The following is a 21,755-nucleotide window of genomic DNA, read 5'->3' on the forward strand; positions in this document are numbered from 1 at the left end:
AATGATGTGATTTTAACTAAGCATAACGTAGATGTTTTTGTTTGCTTTGTTTTGTTTTTAAATAAAAACATTGCACAGTAGAAATGACTAACAATCTTTATTTGATACCCTTATGTAGAAACTGGGAAACAAAATGGTTATGAATTACATGATTGCTGTCTCGGACTGTAGTGATGTGTCATGTCATTAAAAGTATCTGCATGACCTGATACCACCGCGAGCTCAAGATCAACACAAGCTTTCAGGGGGGCTTTCAGGTGGTGAGAGCTTTCAGTGGGCTAAACTAGATTAACCCCAGTGTAATAACAATTACACTGAGTTCTCTTCCCAGTAATTAATGACTAATCTGCCTTTCCCTCCTTTATCAATCCCAGCTTTAACTCTTCCACCTTTACTTCCTCCCTTTGCAATCCCACTTCAACCCCAAGCCTTTCAAGTTCAACCTGCAACACATCCATCAACCCCCTCCTTCATACTATACTTGGCACATCTGTCACTATTCCCTCTGTCACTATTACCAGTTATTAAGGAGGGAGGAGGGTCATGAGGAACAAGCAAAGCCACATGAATAGCCTTACACACTGTAACCTATGCAGTCCATGACCTCCCCTTCAAGACCCTACTTGTGTGAGTGGCATGTTGTATGTCCAGAACCACTGGACCATATAGCATGTACAGTTATGTGCAAAATAATAGCAATGTATTTAAAACAACAGAGGAAAAGTTCCACGTTACTTCCATAGCATTTAGCATTCCAGCAGCATTTATTTCCATGTATACAAAGGAACTGGGAGCCGTGCACATTCAATCCCAAATGAAAACATGAACAATTTTGTCTGTTCTTCTCTTCTTCTTTTTTTAACTGAAAATGAAGAAAAACAATGGGTTGTTTAAAAAAATTTAATTTACAAACTGGAATATTTACAGTATAAACTGAAAATAAAATGAGGATTTTGCTTTTCCTTTAAGCACTGATTATTTAGTTGTATAACCATTATTTCTGGTCACTGCTTTGCATCTGTGTGGCATGTAGTCAACTAACATTTAACACCTAGAAACAGAAATTGCAGCCCAGGCTGACTGGACTACAATCCACAGATCTTCTGCATTTTTGGGTTTTGCATCAAAAACAGAATTTTAGAGGTCATTCCACAAATTCTCAATCGGATTGAGGTCAGGAGAAGGGGCTGGCCACTTCGCGACATCAGTCTTTTCGGTCTGCAGCCAGGATGTTGCCCGCTTGCTGGTGTGTTTGGGGTCATTGTCCTGCTGAAACACCCATTTTAAGGGGATTTCTTCCTCAACATAAGTAGAGATGGACCGATCCGATATTACGTATCGGTCCGATACCGACCTAAATTACTGGATTGGATATCGGAGAGAAATAAAAAATGTAATCCGATCAATTCAATATCACAAAAGCACCTCACAAAACTTGCAACATAGCAACCCAGCTCATAACCTTAGCATGTCGGAGGAGTATGCATCTCGTGATAGAGCGTCTGTGGCGTGTGAGACCTGGTCTGGTTCAGCATTTGGAGCCTCGCTACGTGCTTCCAAACCGGCATTTAATCTACGAGAAAGTTATCCCAGAGAAGTAAAGCAAGTGTGTAAGCTCATCTCAGAATGTTTGAGTTGGCAATTTGTCTTAATTTTGTCTTTGTCTTAAACTTTTTGGCTTAAAGTGACAAACTCCAACGATCTCAAACATCCTACTCATCATCCTCGTCTACATTTTCATGATCATAATTTTTGCGCATATGATTGATTATTACCGAGTTATGTAATATCATAATTTCATGATATTCATGAAAATAGAAAATTAACTTTTATTACTTCCGTTACAATTTCCTGAGGCATAAATCATTTGACACGGGGGCCATAAAACATTGGTTTGTCACGAAGTAGGTAATTTCTCTCTCTTCCATCTATATAATAATAAATATAAAAATATACAAGACATCCAAACAAAGTTCATTTTATTTTTATATTTAAACAGTAACAAAAGTCAGCAGCGGACCAGCTTTCTCCTGCCACTGATGCGTGTCCACAGGGTTCGAGCTGTCTGGGCAATGATCAGTCCACGGGGCAGGCGGAGGCTCTTCAAAGGCTCCCTGATACAGGCCAGCACTCCTGGATGTGTGGGCTGCCCCAAGTACTCGTGGGAAATGTAGTTTATTCTCCTCAGCTGTTCGCCATAATAATTCCTGAGGTCGCAGAGCTCCTCAGCTGCTGTGTCAGAGATGATGGAGGTCTGGGAAGGAGAGCTAGGCACAGTGATATAGGTGGATGGACAGGGAACATGCCCTGTGGCTGCTGCTGTGTGAGCACAAGCTTTCCTTCGCATTCTCTGAGGGGTGCTGGATTTGCAACTGGAACAAGGTTTATCTGAATGTGACGGTGTTTTCTGACAATCACTGATTCCTACATGATGTACTCTGTTCATTTCAACATCCGCCTCAATTATATGTTGAAATACGATAGGTTTATTCTTCTTTTCCTCTGCCTTCCCATATCTGTCCGGTCTCGCCATCTGCTTGTTTGTCTGGCTGACTGGCTTCAGGTCTTGTCTTCTCGATACGTTCCTCTTTTCTTTAAATATTATCTGTTTAGGTTGTGGGGGACAGCTGTCCTCCACAACAGTGGAGTCTAAGGTCATATTGACATCCTCTTCATTCACTTTAACAGCTGAGGTGTCCTGTAAACATGAAATTCAATGTTAGTGAAGTCTTCATTCTGGAATAAGCCACTGGATGTACACAAAGAGGTGAATGTGTCAAAATAGAGAAACTTAAAGTATCATGTTCATAAAGTGTATACAGCAACAGAATATTTAACCTACAAGTAACCAGGAATGTGTTAGTTTGATGAAATGTTAGCGAGAGCTTGGTGAAACATGCTTCTTAGTGTAAAATCTGAATATTTAAGATTTTACACTAAGCCCAACAGGCGTGGGCGAGAAAATATAATCAAGATAACCTTTATTATGCCCAAGGGGCAATTTGCTTTGTAGCCAGCTGCATAAATAACACATCCACCCAAAATTACATAACAGAATTTCAAAAATGAATAGTGGTAGGGACGAATGAGAATTTAAATCTGTTTGTTCTGCAACGAGGCAAGAAATACCTCCTCCCTGAAGGCAACAGCTGATACTCTTAAAAAAAACAAAAAAAAAACAGAGGGTGTCATAGCACCCTGAATCCGTTCTGACTTCAGGGTCGCCCTCCCTTTATGCATGAGGGCAAGATCATTTAGCTGCCACTTTGCTACACAATTTAAAAATGAGCTCCAGCCTTTTCTTATTTTTCAGGCTAAGAGACCCAAACCAGCAGATTAAAGAAAATGAAAACAGACTCAATAAAACAAGAACATTTTCATAAAAAATATTATCCACATTAAAACCACTTAGTTTCCGATACAAATACATACGCTGGTGAGTCTTTGCACATATGGTGTCTGTAATCACATCAAATTTAAACTTTTAATTAAGTATGGTGCCCAGATATTTATATTTCTCTATCCCCTCAATTTCTTGCCCATGAATACAAACAGGGTTAGATGACATTTTTTATTTAGAAAAAAATCAACAACCATTTCCTTTATTTTAAACACATTAATGTCAAGAAAAGACTGTCCACACCATGCTTACAAAGTCATCTACAACTGGGCCACAGTCACAATCTGTATCGTGGAGCAGAGAGAGACGATAACGGAGTCGTCTGCAAACTTGATTATATGTCCGTCCTGGTAGAGGCTCTGACACTCATTTGTATAAAGAACCAAAGTGGAGAAAGGACACACGCTTGGGGGGAAACAGTGGAAGATAAAAGCACATCTGATAAAATATTGTTGACTCTCACTTTCTGAGGTCTATCTGTTAAAAAGTCAATAAGCCAAGAAATCAGTCCAGAATCAACATTAAATGTACGGATGAGATGTCTTGCTAAAATATGGGGCTGAAGACAAAAAGCAGGCAATAAAAGTTTGCTACACCATCCATGTGCTTCAAAACCATATAGAGCAAGGTGCACACAGCATCCTCTACCCTACCTATTACCTGTTCTATAGGGGGTGAGGAGGTGTAATTTATCCTGAGTAGCATGCAAAAGCTCATGTTTTACAAGCTTCTCAAAAGTTTTCATCACCATGGAAGTCAAAGCAACAGGCTGAAAATCAGGATTTTAAAAATGCGGTAACAAGTAACAGTGTTCATAGCACCATGCATACACAAGCAACTGTGAACAGAGTAGGGAATGATGAACTGTACTTTGTAAACTTGTCCTCTGGGCAGGTGAGAGAGGGCTATGGGAGATGTGTCTTGATTTTCTTGGACACAGTGGCATCTCCACAGCTCTGAACTGATCTCTTTCCCTCTTTGGATTTGCCCTTGCCACTGGAGACTTTTACCTGCAGGTCATTAACAAAAGTGCTTTATCCGAATAGGTTCACACCGATGTGGAATGTATGAGTCGACACTAGAAGGGGAGGACATGCAACAATCCAGGACAGAATCTGATTCAGTGCCAAAACAGGAAACCGTGAGATCTCAGAACGGTACTGCTGTAAAGATCTAATTTACAACCCCATTTCCAAAAAAGTTAGAAAAGATCCTCTGCATTCAAGTATTAAGTATTTCAAGTCTGAGGAGTTGTAGCTTTCTATATCAGTGTGATTTGTCCACCATCATTGTTTATATAAACACAGATCCCTCCTCCCGTTAAACGGGAAAATCCACTTGTTAGCTTTAATGTTCGGGTGTGTAGAGCACTGTAAAGCAAAGAGGACTGTGCAGAGGAGAGCATATTTTAGTTGGCTAGTTCTGTGAGTGTAGCTGTTGAATTGAAGAGTACATTGACAAGTAGTTTTACTTAGTTTATTCATAAAAAAAATTAATTATCTTTTCTGAAGCAATTATATTTTTTTTGCTAATTTTTTTTTTTTTGATAATGCTTGGAAACTCCAGGAAGAGAAGCAGCTGAACATTTTTACTGCAACCAATTTTTAGGACTATTTACATGTGGCATAAATAATACATGCAGAAGTTTATGTCCCGAACAGAAGTAATGAAAGTCATGCATTTTTCTGTGTACCCTGTACCCATACCATTGACCTGTTTAACCCTTTTATAACCCATTTATATTAAATAGCTTTATTTCCAATTCAATTCAGTTTTATTTATACAGCGCCAAATCACAACAACAGCACACTTTATATTGTAAGGTAGACCCTACAATAATACGGATGACCTGATATCGTCGTGTTGGTGTTGTTCCCACATCATCACAATAAATGTTGTTCCGGGTTCAACATTGCAAGTGACCAATCACATAGTTGTGACGTCATGCTTTTGCGACTACAACACGAGGATATCAAATCGTGCCAATAATACAGTACATACAGAGAAAAACCCAACAATCATATGACCCCCTATGAGCGAGCACTTTGGCGACAGTGGGAAGGAAAAACTCCCTTTTAACAGGAAGCAGGAAACAGGAAAACCTCCGGCAGAACCAGGCACAGGGAGGGGCGGGGCCATCTGCTGCGATAGGTTAGGGTGAGAGAAGTAAGACAGGGATCTAAAAGTGTTTATTTTGACTAGAGTGTCCTTATGACATTTTTATTCACTTAGAGCTTTTAAATAGAACATAAATGGTTTATTAGGCTCTTTTGGATTAGTTACTAATAAAAAAAATATTCCAAACAGTACAGTGCAGTCTGCTCACTCTGATCTGTTTGTGCTGGCACTCAGTCTGATTGTAGCTGTAATATCTTACAAATTGGAAATGTTTGTTCAAACCTGTTGCAAACAAAGACAGTGTGATGTACTAACTAAAGTGAGTGTTTTAAAATTCAGGCCTAACTACACCCAACTGTGACATGAAAACAGATGTGATTTGTAACTTACTTTGTAGTTAGGGTTAGGTGTTATACTAAAAAACTCTCCTAAATGATGGTAACAGAAGAATATGTTTTTTCCTTCAAACTTACCAAAGCAGTTCCGGCCCCTGCATCTCTCATCTTCACGCTCAGTGTGTGTGTCGGGTTCTTCAGCAGAGAAGCTTTGCGGCCCAGCTTCATGTAGAAGTAGGTGGTGTAAGGTGTGAAGCTGAAATCCTCTCTGAGGTCAACACATTGGGAAGAACTCTGTGTCAGACAGACTTAATGGTCACAGGATCAGAGCTTTATCTTTAATCCCATGAACTAGAGACTTACACAGCCTGATGGTTTGCCACAGTCAGTCAGGTCAAGTTAAGGTGAGTTTAAAGCTTTATTCAAAGAAAGTAAAAGTGAAAAGCATGTCTGGCCTTTAACTTCAGCTACTCCTCTCTATAGACTAAATATGGTCCGATTTCCAACACAATGTATTTGCAGAGGCTATGTGATTTGAGGGAAACTTCTCAATGCATTTTTGTTCTTTACATTGTGACAGGTCTGATCCTAATTAGAAAAGCTAGAATGGATATTCTGAAAAGGGCCTGATGTTTTGAGTTCAATTTAATTTATTCTGCATTTCCTAGGCCCCACATCTGCAACAGTGCACCGGTTGCTAGCTCGAAGGCTAACCTAGTGTAGAGGAAGAAAATGGTATCCAAACTTGGTTAGCAGTTTGGAGGCACTTCATTGACACCAGTGGGTTTTCTTTGCATTTCTTTGCATGAAATCAACATCTTTTTCTGACGTGTCAGAAAAGAGAGATGTGTCACACAAAGATGTTCTCTTTTAGACCAAGAAGCACTCCAAGAGCACCAACCTCTGCCCAGGCAGCTCACTCTCTTCTCCTCAGTATTTACTTTTAGGGGTACATTATATTTGCATTTTGTTGTCTTTGTTCTTTTTAAATGTATTTTAAGAAGATTGCAGTGCAGTAACAATAATGCATTTGGGGGTTAACTTTAAAGAAGTGCACATGTGAAATGTAAAAGTGATGTCAGAGATCAAATGTGACATATTTGGATCTAACTGTAATGCGATATTTAGAATCCTTATATACCAGTATCATTTCCTGTGCCAATACAATCAGAGGAAGCCAAATTTTAATGGATCGTTAAGCCAAGCCTTCTCTAAACCCCATCCAAGGTTTTATCAGAATTCATTCAAAACTTTTCCAGCTATCATCTCTACAGACAGGCTGACACACAGACATGCACACACTGGTCAATTAATGAACAAAAACAGAACAATAAACAAAGTCATCTTGAAAAACTGTAGTGAATTGATACTTAATAAATAAAATTGAATTAAGCTAAATCCACAGAAAGAAACGAAGCATGAATCACCTGAGGTATCCCTGCAGGAGCAGGTGAACAATCACAACTTCAGCCTGTCGCCGAGACAGCGTGGTGGTCTGAATCATCTTCCTGTGCTTTGCAGGGCCTTTCCCCATCCATGCATCCACCAGTTTCAGTGGGGTCAGTTTCTCATCCATGGAGGCTGCAAGCTCCACAATCTGCACCACTTGCCTGGCATGTTGGGTAATGTCCACAGTGGGGTAATCTGGAGGGGGGTGTTAAAAGTGAGGTGATGGATTTAGGGCATATGATCGATATGGCTGACACATAAAGCAATAAATTTCATCACCACCCACACCTTTTGCTTGACTGCAAGTGTCACACATCTGGTTGCATCCTTCATCATCCCACACTTCATCAAAGTGAACTGCCATGAGAGAGCGCCGACACCTTCACAAAGCAGATATTACATTTAAGAATATATATTACATTTAAGACCGTGCAAATTGGGCAGCCCGCACTGACATCCTGTGCTACCTGTTAACATTCTGGCAGTAATCTACCATCTGTAGCAATTTCTGCTGACCAACATTCTCCATCACCACCATGGTGCTGATCCTGAAGATATCAGCGAAGCCGAAATAGACAATGCAGTCAGCCGGAGAGTCATCTCGACCTGGAGACACAACGGAAACACTTAACATTGGAATAATAACCGTGAGTAATGCTAGAACGGTATTGCTTATGCTACCAATAGAAATTATAGGCCGTCTACCTGCCCGTCCACTCTCTTGGTAGTAGTTCTCAATGGACTTGCTGATGGTGTGGTGGATGACAAACCTGACGTCAGGCTTGTCAATGCCCATGCCAAATGCCACAGTGGCTACCACAACCTAAACACACAAAAACGAAAAAAAACAACTCATGTGTTTTACAGATGCATTATTCAGTGAGCTGTTTACAAGCATGGAATGGAATTTTTTTTTCCAATCAGAGGTATTGCCCCTCTCTATGTATGGGGGAACTTCAGTGCTGATTTTGAACAAAATTGATATGATTTTTAGTTCGGATCACATTATTTATATAATATTTACAATCTTTTTTAATCAAGTCCAGATGGAAGGTTAAGTAGATAAATTAAAGTGAAATCAAAGGCCAATTGTGGAAAAATTGTTAAATTACGTTTGCTACCACCTCTGTACAGTAGGACAGCTTTGGACAATCCCAGAAGATTTGGAAGAGACCTGCAGATTTATTACTGCTCGTTCTCTGGCATGTCCCAGACCTTTAGAGGTACTGACATCCACTTATTGAGTGTAAATAAATATTTCTTATAAAGATTTTAGTCCTACTGTATTCAAAAGAGTAATGAGCTATCTTTTAATAATTTTCTAAGCAAGCCAGAGTTATGCCTCCCTCCTCTTTCATTAGCTCTAGAGTTTGTGACCTAAGCCTACATGTTATCTTGACCTGGATAAAGGCTGATATCAGGCTATTAAACTCAATTGTTTAGGAAAGTGGTGTCAATTTTATATATATATATATATATATATATATATATATATATATATATATATATATATATATATATATATATATATATATATATATATATATATATATATGGGGAAAAAAGACATCCCCACCCCCCCAGTGGCCCTAATCCTCTTCCGTACATTGGTTATTATGATGAACTCCTCTCAGTTTCAACGTGTTTCAAGCAGATCATCGCATGGATTACTTCCAGCTGTTTACCACCTACAATGATAGGATCTCCATTTAAAAGTGACTGCTAAGAGGGAACTGGCTCTGGACTTTGTAATCCCATTTTTCCAGGTCGTTTGTGGCTTTGGATGCGCTGCTGTAGATCACGGAGCTGGAGTCATAAAACACCCTGAGTTTTCCTGGATAGTGTCTGATGATGAACTCATTTTTCCTTGAGTGTCATTCTGATTGCATTATATGCTTTTCTTTTAAGTGCAATCTAAATCCCAAAGTGCTGTTTAAAGAACACTCCTTCCACTCTACTTGATCTCCATTTTTTCCATGCAAACCACCTCCTTAGTTCCATATTCCAGGAAATAAGCTATGCTCACATCCCCCTTGAGCTCCTTTGTAATTTATAGTTCATTTTCTGACTTTGCCATGTTGATTTCTCCCTTTAATCAGAATCAGAATACTTTATTAATCCCGAAGGAAATTCCTATTATCCCCTTTTATGCTATTTAAATCTACATTTTAAGCTATGACTTAATTATTTATTTTGGGGAGCACTGACTGTAGTTTAAGCTGCTGCCATCTACAACACTACAGAAGTCCAGAAATCCACTAAAACCCTTTTTAGAAGAATATTTTAAATCCAAAAATTAGTTTTAATAATATCTAAAAGCTATGTGCTGAACCATTTATTGCAATTAAATAAAAAAATATATTAAAAATTTTTTTGTGGAATCACTCCAGGCAATATTAACCATGAGCAGAAAATCTTGACCCAATTCTTATAGAAAATCTCAGCAGAAATGCAGCTGTGCATATGTTTCTTTACTGACCTGAATTTTGTTGGAGGTCCATTTGCGGTGAACCCGGGACTTGTCCTCAGAGTCCATGTTTGCATGGTAAGGATATGCCAAGATGTCTCTTTTCTGGAGTTCTGCTGACACCAACTCTGCATCCTTCTGAGAGAATACATACACAATTCCTGTGGCATGTATGAACAAAGCAGAAAATATTCATACATGATTATTACGTATAGAAATATTCACATTATAATTGTCTATTCTAGCATGACTAAAAATACTTTGCAGAATTGAGGATATTAACCTTTTTTAGCCATTTTCCACTAGTGCCCACTCAGCTCGGATTGGCTCAAATCAACTCAATTTTAAGGGTTTTCCATTAGGTGGTGATAAGTGGTAACCAGGTACTTTTTTAGTACCTATTCGGTAAGGCTTCCAAGCAATCTGAGACAATCAGAAAATGGAACAAACTGGATGACGCCAATTGGCCAGTCAGTGGTGTCACTGGGGTCATGAGAGTGACTCCTTCTCAAAAATCAAAACCACTATTTTTGAAACCCAGCACTGAGGGAAATGGCTACACAAAAACCAATACCATGGTCCACAAGTTTAACAGTAAGCCGTAGGCTGAGCAGAAGGTATACCATCGCCTCAGCGTCCTTCACTGTTTGTGTAGTATACAAAACCACGTTGCTATAACAACCCATGCATGTACTCAATTTTAATGGAAAATCACCAAAACAGAAGAGAATCAAATTGAGTCGGCACTAGTGGAAAAATGGCATTAGTAATGTTTTATATATGCAGCAGTCTTGTTTGTCATAGTACCTGATTGGTCCTTGTATTTACTCTTGATCAGAGCAGCTATGTCATTTACTGATGCTTCACTGACAGAATCCTTTATACGAACCTGAGAAGGAAATGAAACACGTTTTAAGTGTGTATGAAGATGGGGAGCATAGTAAAAAGAAGTTTATGAACCCTAACTCTTAACTTCTAGAGCACAGGTGTCGAAATCCAGGCCTCGAGGGTCAGTTTCCTGCAGGTTTTAGATGTGTCCTTGATCCAACACAGCTGATCTGAATTAAATGGCTAAATTACCTCCTCAACATGTCTTGAAGTTCTCCAGAGGCCTGGTAATGAACTAATCATTTGATTGAGGTGTGTTGAAATAGGGCGATATCTAAAACCTGCAGGACACCGGCCCTCGAGGCCTGGAGTTCACCACCCCTTTTCTAGAGAATTCCTCTACAGCCTTTTCGAACTTTTTGTATTCATAGAGTATCTTCTGTCAGTAAGAGTTGTTAGATCAATGCATGATCCAAACCATGTCTTGTTGAGAATTTGTATAACTTAACTTCTATAAAGGGCACTTCTACAGTCCAAAGTTATAGTCAAGGGGCTGAAAATGGAGCCAAAAACTACAGGCACTTCAGGCTGGTTTTAAAAGCCAGCAAAATACCAATAGAGTCCCATGTTAAAAAATACTAGCTCTACATTTTGACTGAAATTGTGTTAAGCGTTGGAGTTATCTGACAGAGTTGGTCACATTAGTGTTAGCCCAATTTAGCAGACATAACTAATGTAACTATACTCAGCTCACACATTTGATGTGTGAGAAAGCAAGTTGTATAAAGCTCTTTGAATGCTCAGAGCAGAAATCCTTCCTTGCTGTTTGGCATTTTCTTTTATGTGCAGGTTCAAATACACATAATAAATAAATGTCTTTGTGATTATTACATCGTATCATGTCATCATCATGTTTATTTGACAAGGTTTTAACCGTTAAAATGAAGTCGATTTGATTTAGTTATTAAATCAAACCAAAAGTAACATCAATTTATTCAATACAGTGTTAATATCTGAAATGGGACCCGCAGTAAAAAAGGTTAAGAACCTCTGCTCTATTTAATGATTATACAGTGGAGGTGACAGTTATTAACTCTGAGAAAAGATAAAGAGCTGACTTCATAAGCACATTTATTTTTTATCTTTCTATCATTATTCAGAGAGTTTGCCTTCCACCTGATATATTAGGTAGATTCAAAGACAGATGATGTCAAGCACACCACACAGTAACTGTGTGATCCGACTGTCAATAAGCAGCACACTATTTTGTCCCAAATTCACAGGGAAGAAAGAGACTGACAGATTGGTTCAGAGACTTTCAACATCCAACCACATCTAAAATATTGTTTTTCTTATATTATCCTGCATTTTCTTTTTTTATTTTACTGGCCTTTTAAAATCAGCAATGGTCCACAGACTAAAGCAGGGGTGTTGAACTCCAGTGCCAGAACTTCAAGACACGTTGAGGAGGTAATTTAGCCATTTAAATCAGCTGTGTTGGATCTAAAACCTGCAGGACACCGGCCCTCGAGGTCTGGAGTTCGACACCTTTGGACTAAAGTGTTTTTCAGTGGCTAATGTAATGTACATACTGACGTTATACCTTGGAATAACAATAGTGGTCTATTCAGCATATTTTCCCAACAGTTTAGCATATGTCCTGCTACCACCATAAATCAGTTTATGTTTGAGTATGAGGGATAATCATTTTGTGTTGGTTTCAAACTGGATATCGAGATTCATGTAAGTCTACTGTGACATCCCCGCCCGGTGATGCTGGTGTCTGTCCTGCCAAGCATGTGACAATGACATTGTATTGACTGTTGTTAATCAATTGTTTATTTTAAACTGATGCATTTTCATGTTTGCAATAACTATTCATTTGATATATCATAAACCTCTTGGCATGTCAGTCTGTATGAGATCAAATTGCTTTTTGGACATCTCATAAATCCTGTTCTGTACGGTGACAACAAAACTGGATTTTATTTCCAGAATATTTTTTATGTAGATTTTTAGGAAAAAATCATAAATAAACATTTCAGGGTAGAAATGTTTCATTATAGCATAAAGTGAATGACTCGGAAATACTATATTGGCTGTCACCCATTGGTTTGTCTTGACATGTCTTTGACAGCATAATAGACAGAAATGTCTTCAGTTTCCTTTGTCACCCATTTAAATAAAGTCAATGTAATTTCTAATAATTATTTTAATTTAAAAATAAAAACAAATCTGTTGTTTTTGGGGGGGTTTTTTTCCCCAGGTCATTTTTTTAAACTGTGTTATGGGCACTGATCACGAAGGGATGGGCAGGATGTATACTATTGATTGACAGCTGGTGTGTCACGTTTGCTACAAGTTAAATATGAGCATATTTGTTGAAGATGGCCACCACTCCTTCAATGGACTATACTGAAAGTTAAAGACGTATTAAGGTATAAAGGTGGGGGATTCTAATTTCAATCTAATATACAGAAATTAACAATTTCTTCACAGAGTTCGTAGCTGTTGCGGCTTAGCAAACTACCAGCCAATCAGACAACGGTATTGCCTGTTGCTAGGGTAAAAATGTACATTTCTAAACACATATTTTTATATTAAAACATTTGACTGGCTAAGTGGATTTTTGAGTGCAGTGACAGTGCTTACTTCATAGTAGAGATTAGTGCGATTGAAGGAAGCAGTGAGCGTGATTGCCTGTGGCACACACAGGATCTTCTCGCAGTCTTTCAGGACACTACTGGTTGCTGTGGCTGTGAGGCCAAGGAGGGGCACTTTGGGGAACTGCCTCTTCAGGATGCCTAGCATCTTATAATCTGAACGACAAGCACACAGGTGAACCAGTATGTAGCACATCATAGCGACGGGGGGGGGTGCTTACTAAATATGATCTGAGGTCAGAATACTCACCTGGTCTGAAGTCATGACCCCATTGGCTGCAACAGTGCACCTCATCAACAGCAATACGATTCAGGAGGTTTGCTTTGTAGGCTTTCTCCAGACGAGACATTAGGAGCTTGCTCTTAGCAATTTTCTCTGGAGTCACGTACACCAGCTTGAAGGGGGCCTTTGGATCTGTCATTCCAGCCATGACCGTCTTAGCATGCTCCTGCGAATGATGGAAACAAAAAACAAGCTGCAGTTTAGTGCCAGAAACATAAAGCTCTGCAGTTGTTGTGGATCATTACAGATGATCCATCCATGTTGTTTAGATGCCCTAAAGCCATCTCAGTCTTCATTTCTTGTCCACAGCAGAAGTGTGTGTAATGTCACTAAACGATTCTTGGACACACTGGTGAACAGTGAGTGCAGTTCCCATGGTTATTTCATTGTTGCTTAAAGCAAAATGAAGACATGGATACAAAATTAAAAGCGGTTGTCAAGAAAGTCAGTTTACTCATCAGATATGAACAGCAGTCATGGAATATACAGAATGAATGATTTTGGATGATCTCTCACATTAGTTTTGTAAACCAGTGAAAACAAGATCACAGCTCCTTGAGGCAACTATTGTTGTGATTGTGGCTGTACAAATCAAATGTTACTGAATTGAATAGAAGATAGTACCTGTACGTGTAGTTTTATTTTCTCCCTAAAACTCTGTTTTGCTAGTCTGTGCATTCACACACACATTTGCAAGTTCACTTTCATGAGACATACTATTAAACTATCAACACATGTGTATGTGTGAATTTTTGACAGATGTGTACATCTGTCAAAAGCTATGGCTCAGGCTGTCACAAAAGAAGGCTACCTGGAGGGAGAGTGGGTATGACCTCTAGTTTTTTTCCACTCTATATCTTTGGAATCACAACACATAACACAGTTGGCAAGCAGATTTTTTTCCTTTCCAAAAATCTGCACCCTTTCAGTAAAACAAACACATAGTTACAACTTGTATCCAAAATGTGGATTACAAAAGGCAATTCTTTTCTTTCCGCACACACGCATAATCCTCAAATAATCTTTTTCTACATGGCAGGCAGTTCTTACTCTGCTACTGGATGCATTGAGCATGACTGCCGACACGTCAATAGTCTTCAGGTACATCAACTGGTCCTCCATCAGGGATACAAGTGGAGTGATGACCAGTGTAAAGCCTGATAAATGATAAAAGTAAAAGAAATAAGTCGTAAGAAGAAGAGCATAAAACTGGAAGGACAGATGTTTTGTTCCAAAACTCTGCATGTGTGTCTCACTGTACCATTAGAACAGATTGCAGGAAGCTGATAGCAGAGACTCTTCCCTCTTCCTGTGGGCATGACCAGGAACAGGTCCTTGCCTGACATGGTCAGGTTGATGGCTTTCAGCTGCAAAGGTCTGAAGTTAGAGAGATGGAATGTGGCCTTCAGGTGCTGCTCCACGTTGCTGGACCATGGAAAATCTATAAAGCATGATGTTACTGCATGTCAACACAGTGCACAGACGTGGCATATTTCTACAACTAGTTGTCTAGTCTGTCTGTCGAGTACCTGTGCCATCATATCGTTGCATTTCCTGCTTGCTCATCGCTGGCTTGGCTTCAGATGCCTTTGAGGCAGAAGAAGATAAAGGCTGTGCAGTGTCACAGGCCTCCTCCAGCTGCTGCAGCAGGGCATTCTTCCGAGAAGTGAGCTCAGCCTTTTTCTGCAGGATCTCTGCGAGCTGCAGTTCCACTGTGTCCAGCTCGGCCTCGATCGAGTCCAGCTCGACCTGCATATCTAAACAGCAACACCAGGAACATTGGTAGCAGGCTCCAAGCACTTATTTGTTGTGTCTTTGGACCCCAAACAGTTCAGCAATGCCCAGATAATAACTACTCTTGGGCAATCAATTCTGGTTTGTTCAAAATCACTCATCCATTCAGCTTGCGCATGTCCAGAAGTGGCCACTAACTAATTAAGTCTGTAATTTTTTTTTTATTTGCATGGTTTTCTTTTGCTATTCTTACTGCATAAAGTTTTTAACTAACATCAGCTCTTTTCATAAATATAAACCCATAAAACACCAGTTTGTTTGTACAATGCCCTTGTTGGAAGACAACCTCAAAAATGACAATTTCCTATATTTGCAGTGCTACTGGATTTCTTATATTGTTAATAGTAGAGTTTAAGACATGTCCTCGATTAACAACAACATATATTATTATTTTTGTGCACGTAAAGCAAAAGTTGATAAAACTCCCCAAAAGTGGCCACCTCCTGTTTACATTCATAAAATACAATAATATATATATATATATATATATATATATATATATATTTTTTTTTTTTTTTTTTTTTTTTTTGAGTGAGAAAGGTGATATCTCCGTGAATCGCTACCTTATCGTGGTGGAGGGGTTTGTGTGTCCCAGGGATCCCAGGGGCTATGTTGTCTGGGGGCTTTTGCCCCCTGGTAGGGTCTCCCATGGCAAATTGGTCCTGGGTGAGGGACCAGACAAAGAGCGATTCAGAAGACCCTTATGAAGAGAACATCGAGGGAACAGTTTACCCTGCCCGGGATAGGGTTACCGGGGCTCCGCCCTGGAGCCAAGCCCGGGGAGGGTGCCCGAGGGCAAGCGTCTGGTGGCCGGGCCTTAGTCCATGGGGCACGGCCAGGCACAGCCCGAAGAGGAGACATGGGCCCATCCTCCCGCAGGCCCACCACCCGCAGGAGGCACCATAGGGGTCGGGTGCATTGTGTGCCGGGTGGCGGCCAGGAGCGGAGGCCCTGGCAGACTGATCCCCGGCTGCCAAGACTGGCAATAGGGACATGGAATGTCACCTTTCTGGTGGGGAAGGAGCCTGAGTTAGTGCGTGAGGTTGAGCGGTACCGGCTAGATATAGTCGGGCTCACCTCTACGCATGGCTTGGGCTCTGGAACCAGTCTCCAGGAGAGGGGCTGGACTCTGTCTCAGTCTGGAGTTGCCCCTGGTGAGAGGCGGTGGGCTGGGGTGGGTATTCTAATATCCCCTTGGCTTGCTGCCGGTACGTTGGGGTTTTTCCCGGTGGATGAGAGGGTTTGTTCCCTGCGCCTTAGGGTCGGGGAACGGGTCCTGACTGTCATCTGCGCTTATGCGCCGAGTGGCAGTTCAGAGTACCCAGCCTTCTTAGAGTCCCTGGGGGGGTGCTGGAGGGTGCTCCACCTGGAGACTCTGTTGTCCTCCTGGGAGACTTCAATGCTCACGTGGGTAACGACAGCGAGACCTGGAGGGGCGTGATTGGGTGGAACGGCCTCCCTGATCTGAACCCAAGCGGTGTTTTGTTATTGGACTTCTGTGCAAATCACAGTTTGGCCATAACAAACACCTTGTTCGAACATAAGAGTGTCCATAAGTGCACGTGACACCAGGACGCTCTAGGCTGTAGGTAAATGATCGATTTTGTAATCGTATCACCAGACCTGCGACCATATGTTCTGGACACTCGGGTAAAGAGAGGGGCTGAGCTGTCAACTGATCACCACCTGGTGGTGAGTTGGATCAGGTGGCGGGGGAGGACGCTGGACAGACCCGGTGCACCTAAACGCGTAGTGAGGGTGTGCTGGGAACATCTAGCAGAGGCCCCAGTCCGCGAGATCTTCAATGCACACCTCCGGCAGAGCTTCAACAGCATTCCGAGGGAGACTGGGGACATTGAGTCCGAATGGACCATGTTCAGCGTCTCCATTGCCGAAGCTGCTGCATTGAGCTGCGGCCGCAAGGTGGTTGGTGCCTGCCGTGGTGGTAATCCCCGAACCAAATGGTGGACACCAGAGGTGAAGGGAGCCACCAGGCTGAAGAAGGAGTCCTATCGGGCTTGGTTAGCCTGTGGGACTCCGGAGGCAGCCGACAGGTATCGACAGGCCAAGTGGAATGCGGCTCGGGCAGTGGCTGAAGCAAAAACTCGGGTCTGGGAGGAGTTCGGAGAGACCATGGAAAAAGACTTTCGGACTGCCTCGAAGAGATTCTGGCAAACCGTCAGACGTCTCAGGAGGGGAAAGCGGTGCTCTACCCGCACTGTGTATAGTGCTGGCGGAGCGCTGCTGACATCGACTGAGAAAATTGTCAGGCGGTGGAAGGAATACTTCTCCTTAATCCCACTGACACGTCTTCCGAGGAGGAAGCAGAGTCTGGGGATGAGGGGAATGACCCGCCAATTTCCGGGGGCGAGGTCACTGAGGCAGTTAAACAACTCCTTGGTGGCAGAGCCCCTGGTGTTGATGAGGTCCGAGTACCTGAAGGCTCTGGACGTTGTAGGGCTGTACTGGTTGACACGCCTCTACAATGTTGCGTGGAGATCAGGGGCAGTACCCCTGGACTGGCAGACCGGGGTGGTGGTCCCCATCTTTAAGAAGGGAGACCGGAGGGTGTGTTCCAACTACAGGGGATCACACTCCTCAGCCTCCCTGGGAAAGTCTATGCCAGGGTGCTGGAAAGGAGAGTTCGTCCGCTAGTCGAACCTCGGATACAGGAGGAACAATGCGGTTTTCGCCCTGGTCGCAGAACACTGGACCAGCTCTTTATCCTCTCAGGGATACTTGAGGGTGCATGGGAGTTTGCCCAACCAGTCTACATGTGTTTTGTGGGCTTGGAGAAGGCATTCGACCGTGTCCCTCGGGGTGTCCTGTGGGAGGTGTTGCGGGAGTATGGGGTGTCTGGCCCATTGCTACGGGCCATTCGATCCCTATACAACCGTTGCAAGAGCTTGGTTCGCATTGCCGGCAATAAGTCGGACTCATTCCCGGTGGGTGATGGGCTCCGCCAGGGCTGCCCTTTGTCACCGGTTCTGTTCATAATTTTTATGGACAGGATTTCTAGGTGCAGCCAAGTGGCAGAGGGCTTTCAATTTGGTGGCCTCAGAATCTCATCTCTGATTTTTGCGGATGATGTGGTTCTGTTGGCTTCATCGGGTGGGGGCCTCCAGCTCGCACTGGAACGGTTCGCAGCCGAGTGTGAAGCAGCGGGAATGAGGATCAGCACCTCCAAATCTGAGGCCATGGTTCTCAGCCGGAAAAGGGTGGAGTGCCCACTCCGTGTCGGGGATGAGTTCCTGCCCCAAGTGGAGGAGTTCAATTATCTCGGGGTCTTGTTCGCGAGTGATGGGAGAAGGGAGCCGGAGATCGACAGACGGATTGGGGCTGCAGCTGCAGTAATGCGGACGCTGCACCGGTCCGTCGTGGTGAAGAGGGAGCTGAGTGTAAAAGCGAAGCTCTCAATTTACCGGTCGATCTACGTCCCTACCCTCACCTATGGCCACGAGCTGTGGGTACTGACCGAAAGAACGAGATCGCAGATACAAGCGGCAGAAATGAGCTTCCTCCGAAGGGTGGCTGGCCTCTCCCTTAGAGATAGGGTGAGAGGTTCGGCCATCCGGGAGGGGCTCAGAGTAGAGCCGCTGCTGCTCCACATCGAAAGGAGCCAGCTGAGGTGGTTCGGGCATCTGACAAGGATGCCTCCTGAGTGAGGTGTTCCGGGCATGTCCCATCGGGAGGAGGCCCCGGGGCAGACCCAGGACACGCTGGAGAGATTATATCTCTCAGCTGGCCTGGGAACGCCTTGGTGTTCCCCCGGATAAGCTGGAGAAGGTGGCTGGGGAGAGGGAGGTCTGGGCCTCTCTGCTTAGGCTGCTGCCCCCGCGACCCGGCCTCGGATAAAGCGGATGAAGATGGATGGATGGATGGATGGATGAAACTTTGTCTGACTTGAGTTTTTAAATTAGCACCAGTCCTAGTCATAAAATTCAGAATTTTGACCCTTTCAAAACCAGTTACATCACATCATTCTGATGATTTACAAAGAGATAAAAGGATAAAATAATTATTTTTTACCAAATAATACAAGCAATCTGATTTATTTTCTAACCATGATTGCAGTTAAATGTATATCAATAATTAACCTTTTACGATTATATATGAGTCATTACTTTTTTGAAAAGAAAAAAAAAACAAAAAACTCCCACTCAGCTTGTTAGTGGACAAATGTGGCCACCACCTGTTTACGTTCACAAAATGTTATAAAATTAATACATATTAAAACAGTTTCCACTCGATTTCTCAAATTGGCATCATTCCTTGTCATTAAAACCAAAAAAAAAAAAATTTACCCTCTAAATGCTAGTTAGGTTGTCTATTACCAGTAACTTTTTTTTTTTAGAAAAAAAAAGAAAAGAAAAAAAGAGGATAACATTCTCATTTTGTCACCATATAATTGTTTTCAGTCAGCGTTAAAGGTCAGTACCAGTAACAATGATTTATTTTTACTTTTTTGCATTTACTTTCAGTCTTCTTCAGTCACCTTTCTCACTCACTATGTGTTAAAAGACCTCTCTGCACTGAATCATACTTGTTATTAATCTCTGGCTCTCTTCCACAGCATGTCTTTTATCCTGCCTTCCTTCTCTCACCCCAACTGGTCGCGGCAGATGGCCGCCTCCCCCCAACCCTGGTTCTACCAGGGTCTGATTTTATCTTTAGCGGTGCACTTTTTGGTCCTACCTGCTTTAATTCATTCACCCTTTAGCTGACCCAAGGAGATCGGAAGAGAGCCTTTGTTAAAACACAGTCATCTAAATTAAAAATAAAAGGCATAAAGGATTCAACCAAAATAGAATCTAAATAAAGAAACATCTTTATGACAGTGTGACTGACAGTGACGTCTTGAAAACCAAAGGAGCACTTTCATTACTGTGTTGGCTATATCTGCGATACGTTATGTACCGTCAGCTCCTTTCATAGAGACAGAAATGTGCAGCATGTTCTCTCAGTGGACTGGTGTTGTTAGAGTGGGCAGAGTAGACAGCCAGGTCTCACACCTACACAGTAACAAGAGCCCTGAGAATCACACCCCCGCAGTTAATGATCTTATTCCTTCACCTCCCTCTGGAGTTGTGGCAGTGTTATCGTCTCCAGTCGCCATGCTAACAACATTGTCTCCAATACAAAAGCTATCACAGCTATTTTATCACATGTATGCATATCAGTACTGTTCATTGTTCACTGCTCCACAAAAAAACTCAGCAAACAATTAATTGGAAAAATATTAAAAAGTATAAACAGAAATACTTACCTGTATTCATATTTCACAGTCTGATGTGCTCAGGAGGAAATCAGCTTTCAGGCTGTCACAGACATAAACCATATAAAAAATAAACTTTAAAAAACAGTCAACTTCATGATTTTGTATGATAATATGTATGACCGGAAACAACGGTACAAAGTCGACAGAAAAGGTCGTCTTTCTACATCTATAAGTTTCATTTTTATTTGCCAGTGAGATATCTGAATGTAAAGCGGACTGCATTTTTATCAGTGGTGTTCAGACCATTTTGTTTCTATTTATTTCTGTGAATGAGTACTTGGAGTAATTTCTTTTTTAAAATTTATTACTCGTGTTAAAATTCGGGGAAACGTTCATGTTGTAATTTCTTAAGCAGACGATTTACTTCTAAATTTAATTAAAAATTCAGAATCAGAACTACAGCTAAAGTTACTCCATATTACTGAGACTTAGCCAGCCACGTGAAATTCATTACGCTGTCCAGGCTTAATAGGCATAGACTAATATTAATCCCACAAACCTGTTACAGCAGCACAAAGGTCTGGACGTAAAATTAAATTAAATTACATTACATTAAATAGGTAAAAAATAATAAATGAGAAAAATAGTGAAAACGCCAAAAGACTCATGGTTACTACATGCAGTAAAAGACACTATGTCACAGATTTTTTTTATATGCACATAAAGTGCATATAATGAATATTAATAAAGGTAACATGCTAGACTCTAAAGCGGTGCACCTGTTTGATCGCATTGTAGCTAGCTGCTAGTTTGTTATGGTAATGAGCATCAGGAGCCTGGAGAGTGCTGTTCAGTAACTCAGTCTCCTCTAGCTCAAAGGAACCACCGTCATTCATTCACTTTCATGGTGAATTTAGCCTCTGCGACAAAACTTCGAAACGCACAAATTTCAATCGACTAACCATTGAAAAAACACTGTATCCACGACCACGTCTTCCCGTTGGAGCAGCTACTCAGTTGCTACAACAGACAGACTGACAAAAAGAAACTCGGAAGCATATGCATCAGAGAAGACTCGGGACATTTTCGCCCCGAGCTTAATCCACTAGGCTGTCTGCAAATACCTTCTCCTGCTGGACGATTTACACCCTTTATCAACTATAACCAATTTTAATATATTACACATTTTAAATACATGAA

At 41.6% G+C, this 21,755-nt stretch overlaps 1 protein-coding gene across 2 annotated transcripts; it reads right to left on the reverse strand.

Moving 5' to 3' along the window:
• Positions 1–1,962: 1,962 nt before the first annotated feature.
• recql (RecQ helicase-like) lies at positions 1,963–21,625 on the reverse strand. Of its 2 annotated transcripts, XM_085382397.1 has the most exons (16): positions 21,518–21,625; positions 20,604–20,655; positions 15,073–15,300; positions 14,805–14,984; positions 14,594–14,700; positions 13,511–13,709; positions 13,250–13,416; positions 10,577–10,658; positions 9,782–9,930; positions 8,008–8,125; positions 7,770–7,908; positions 7,591–7,682; positions 7,281–7,497; positions 5,992–6,121; positions 4,271–4,410; positions 2,567–2,698 (listed from the first exon to the last, which is right to left on the reverse strand). In XM_085382397.1, exons 2-15 carry the CDS (start codon positions 20,611–20,613, stop codon positions 4,306–4,308), a joined length of 1,923 nt encoding a protein of 640 aa, XP_085238523.1. In that variant the 5' UTR covers positions 20,614–20,655; positions 21,518–21,625; the 3' UTR covers positions 2,567–2,698; positions 4,271–4,305. The 2 variants fall into 2 exon arrangements, with proteins under 2 accessions (XP_085238522.1, XP_085238523.1); XM_085382396.1 differs by lacking the exon at positions 4,271–4,410 and having other exon boundaries at positions 1,963–2,698.
• Positions 21,626–21,755: the final 130 nt, after the last annotated feature.

Source organism: Rhamphochromis longiceps, linkage group LG15 (assembly GCF_057381845.1).
Source record: "Rhamphochromis longiceps isolate RC_006_pf linkage group LG15, R_longiceps_female_GT1.1, whole genome shotgun sequence".
Taxonomy (NCBI): Eukaryota; Metazoa; Chordata; class Actinopteri; order Cichliformes; family Cichlidae; genus Rhamphochromis; species Rhamphochromis longiceps.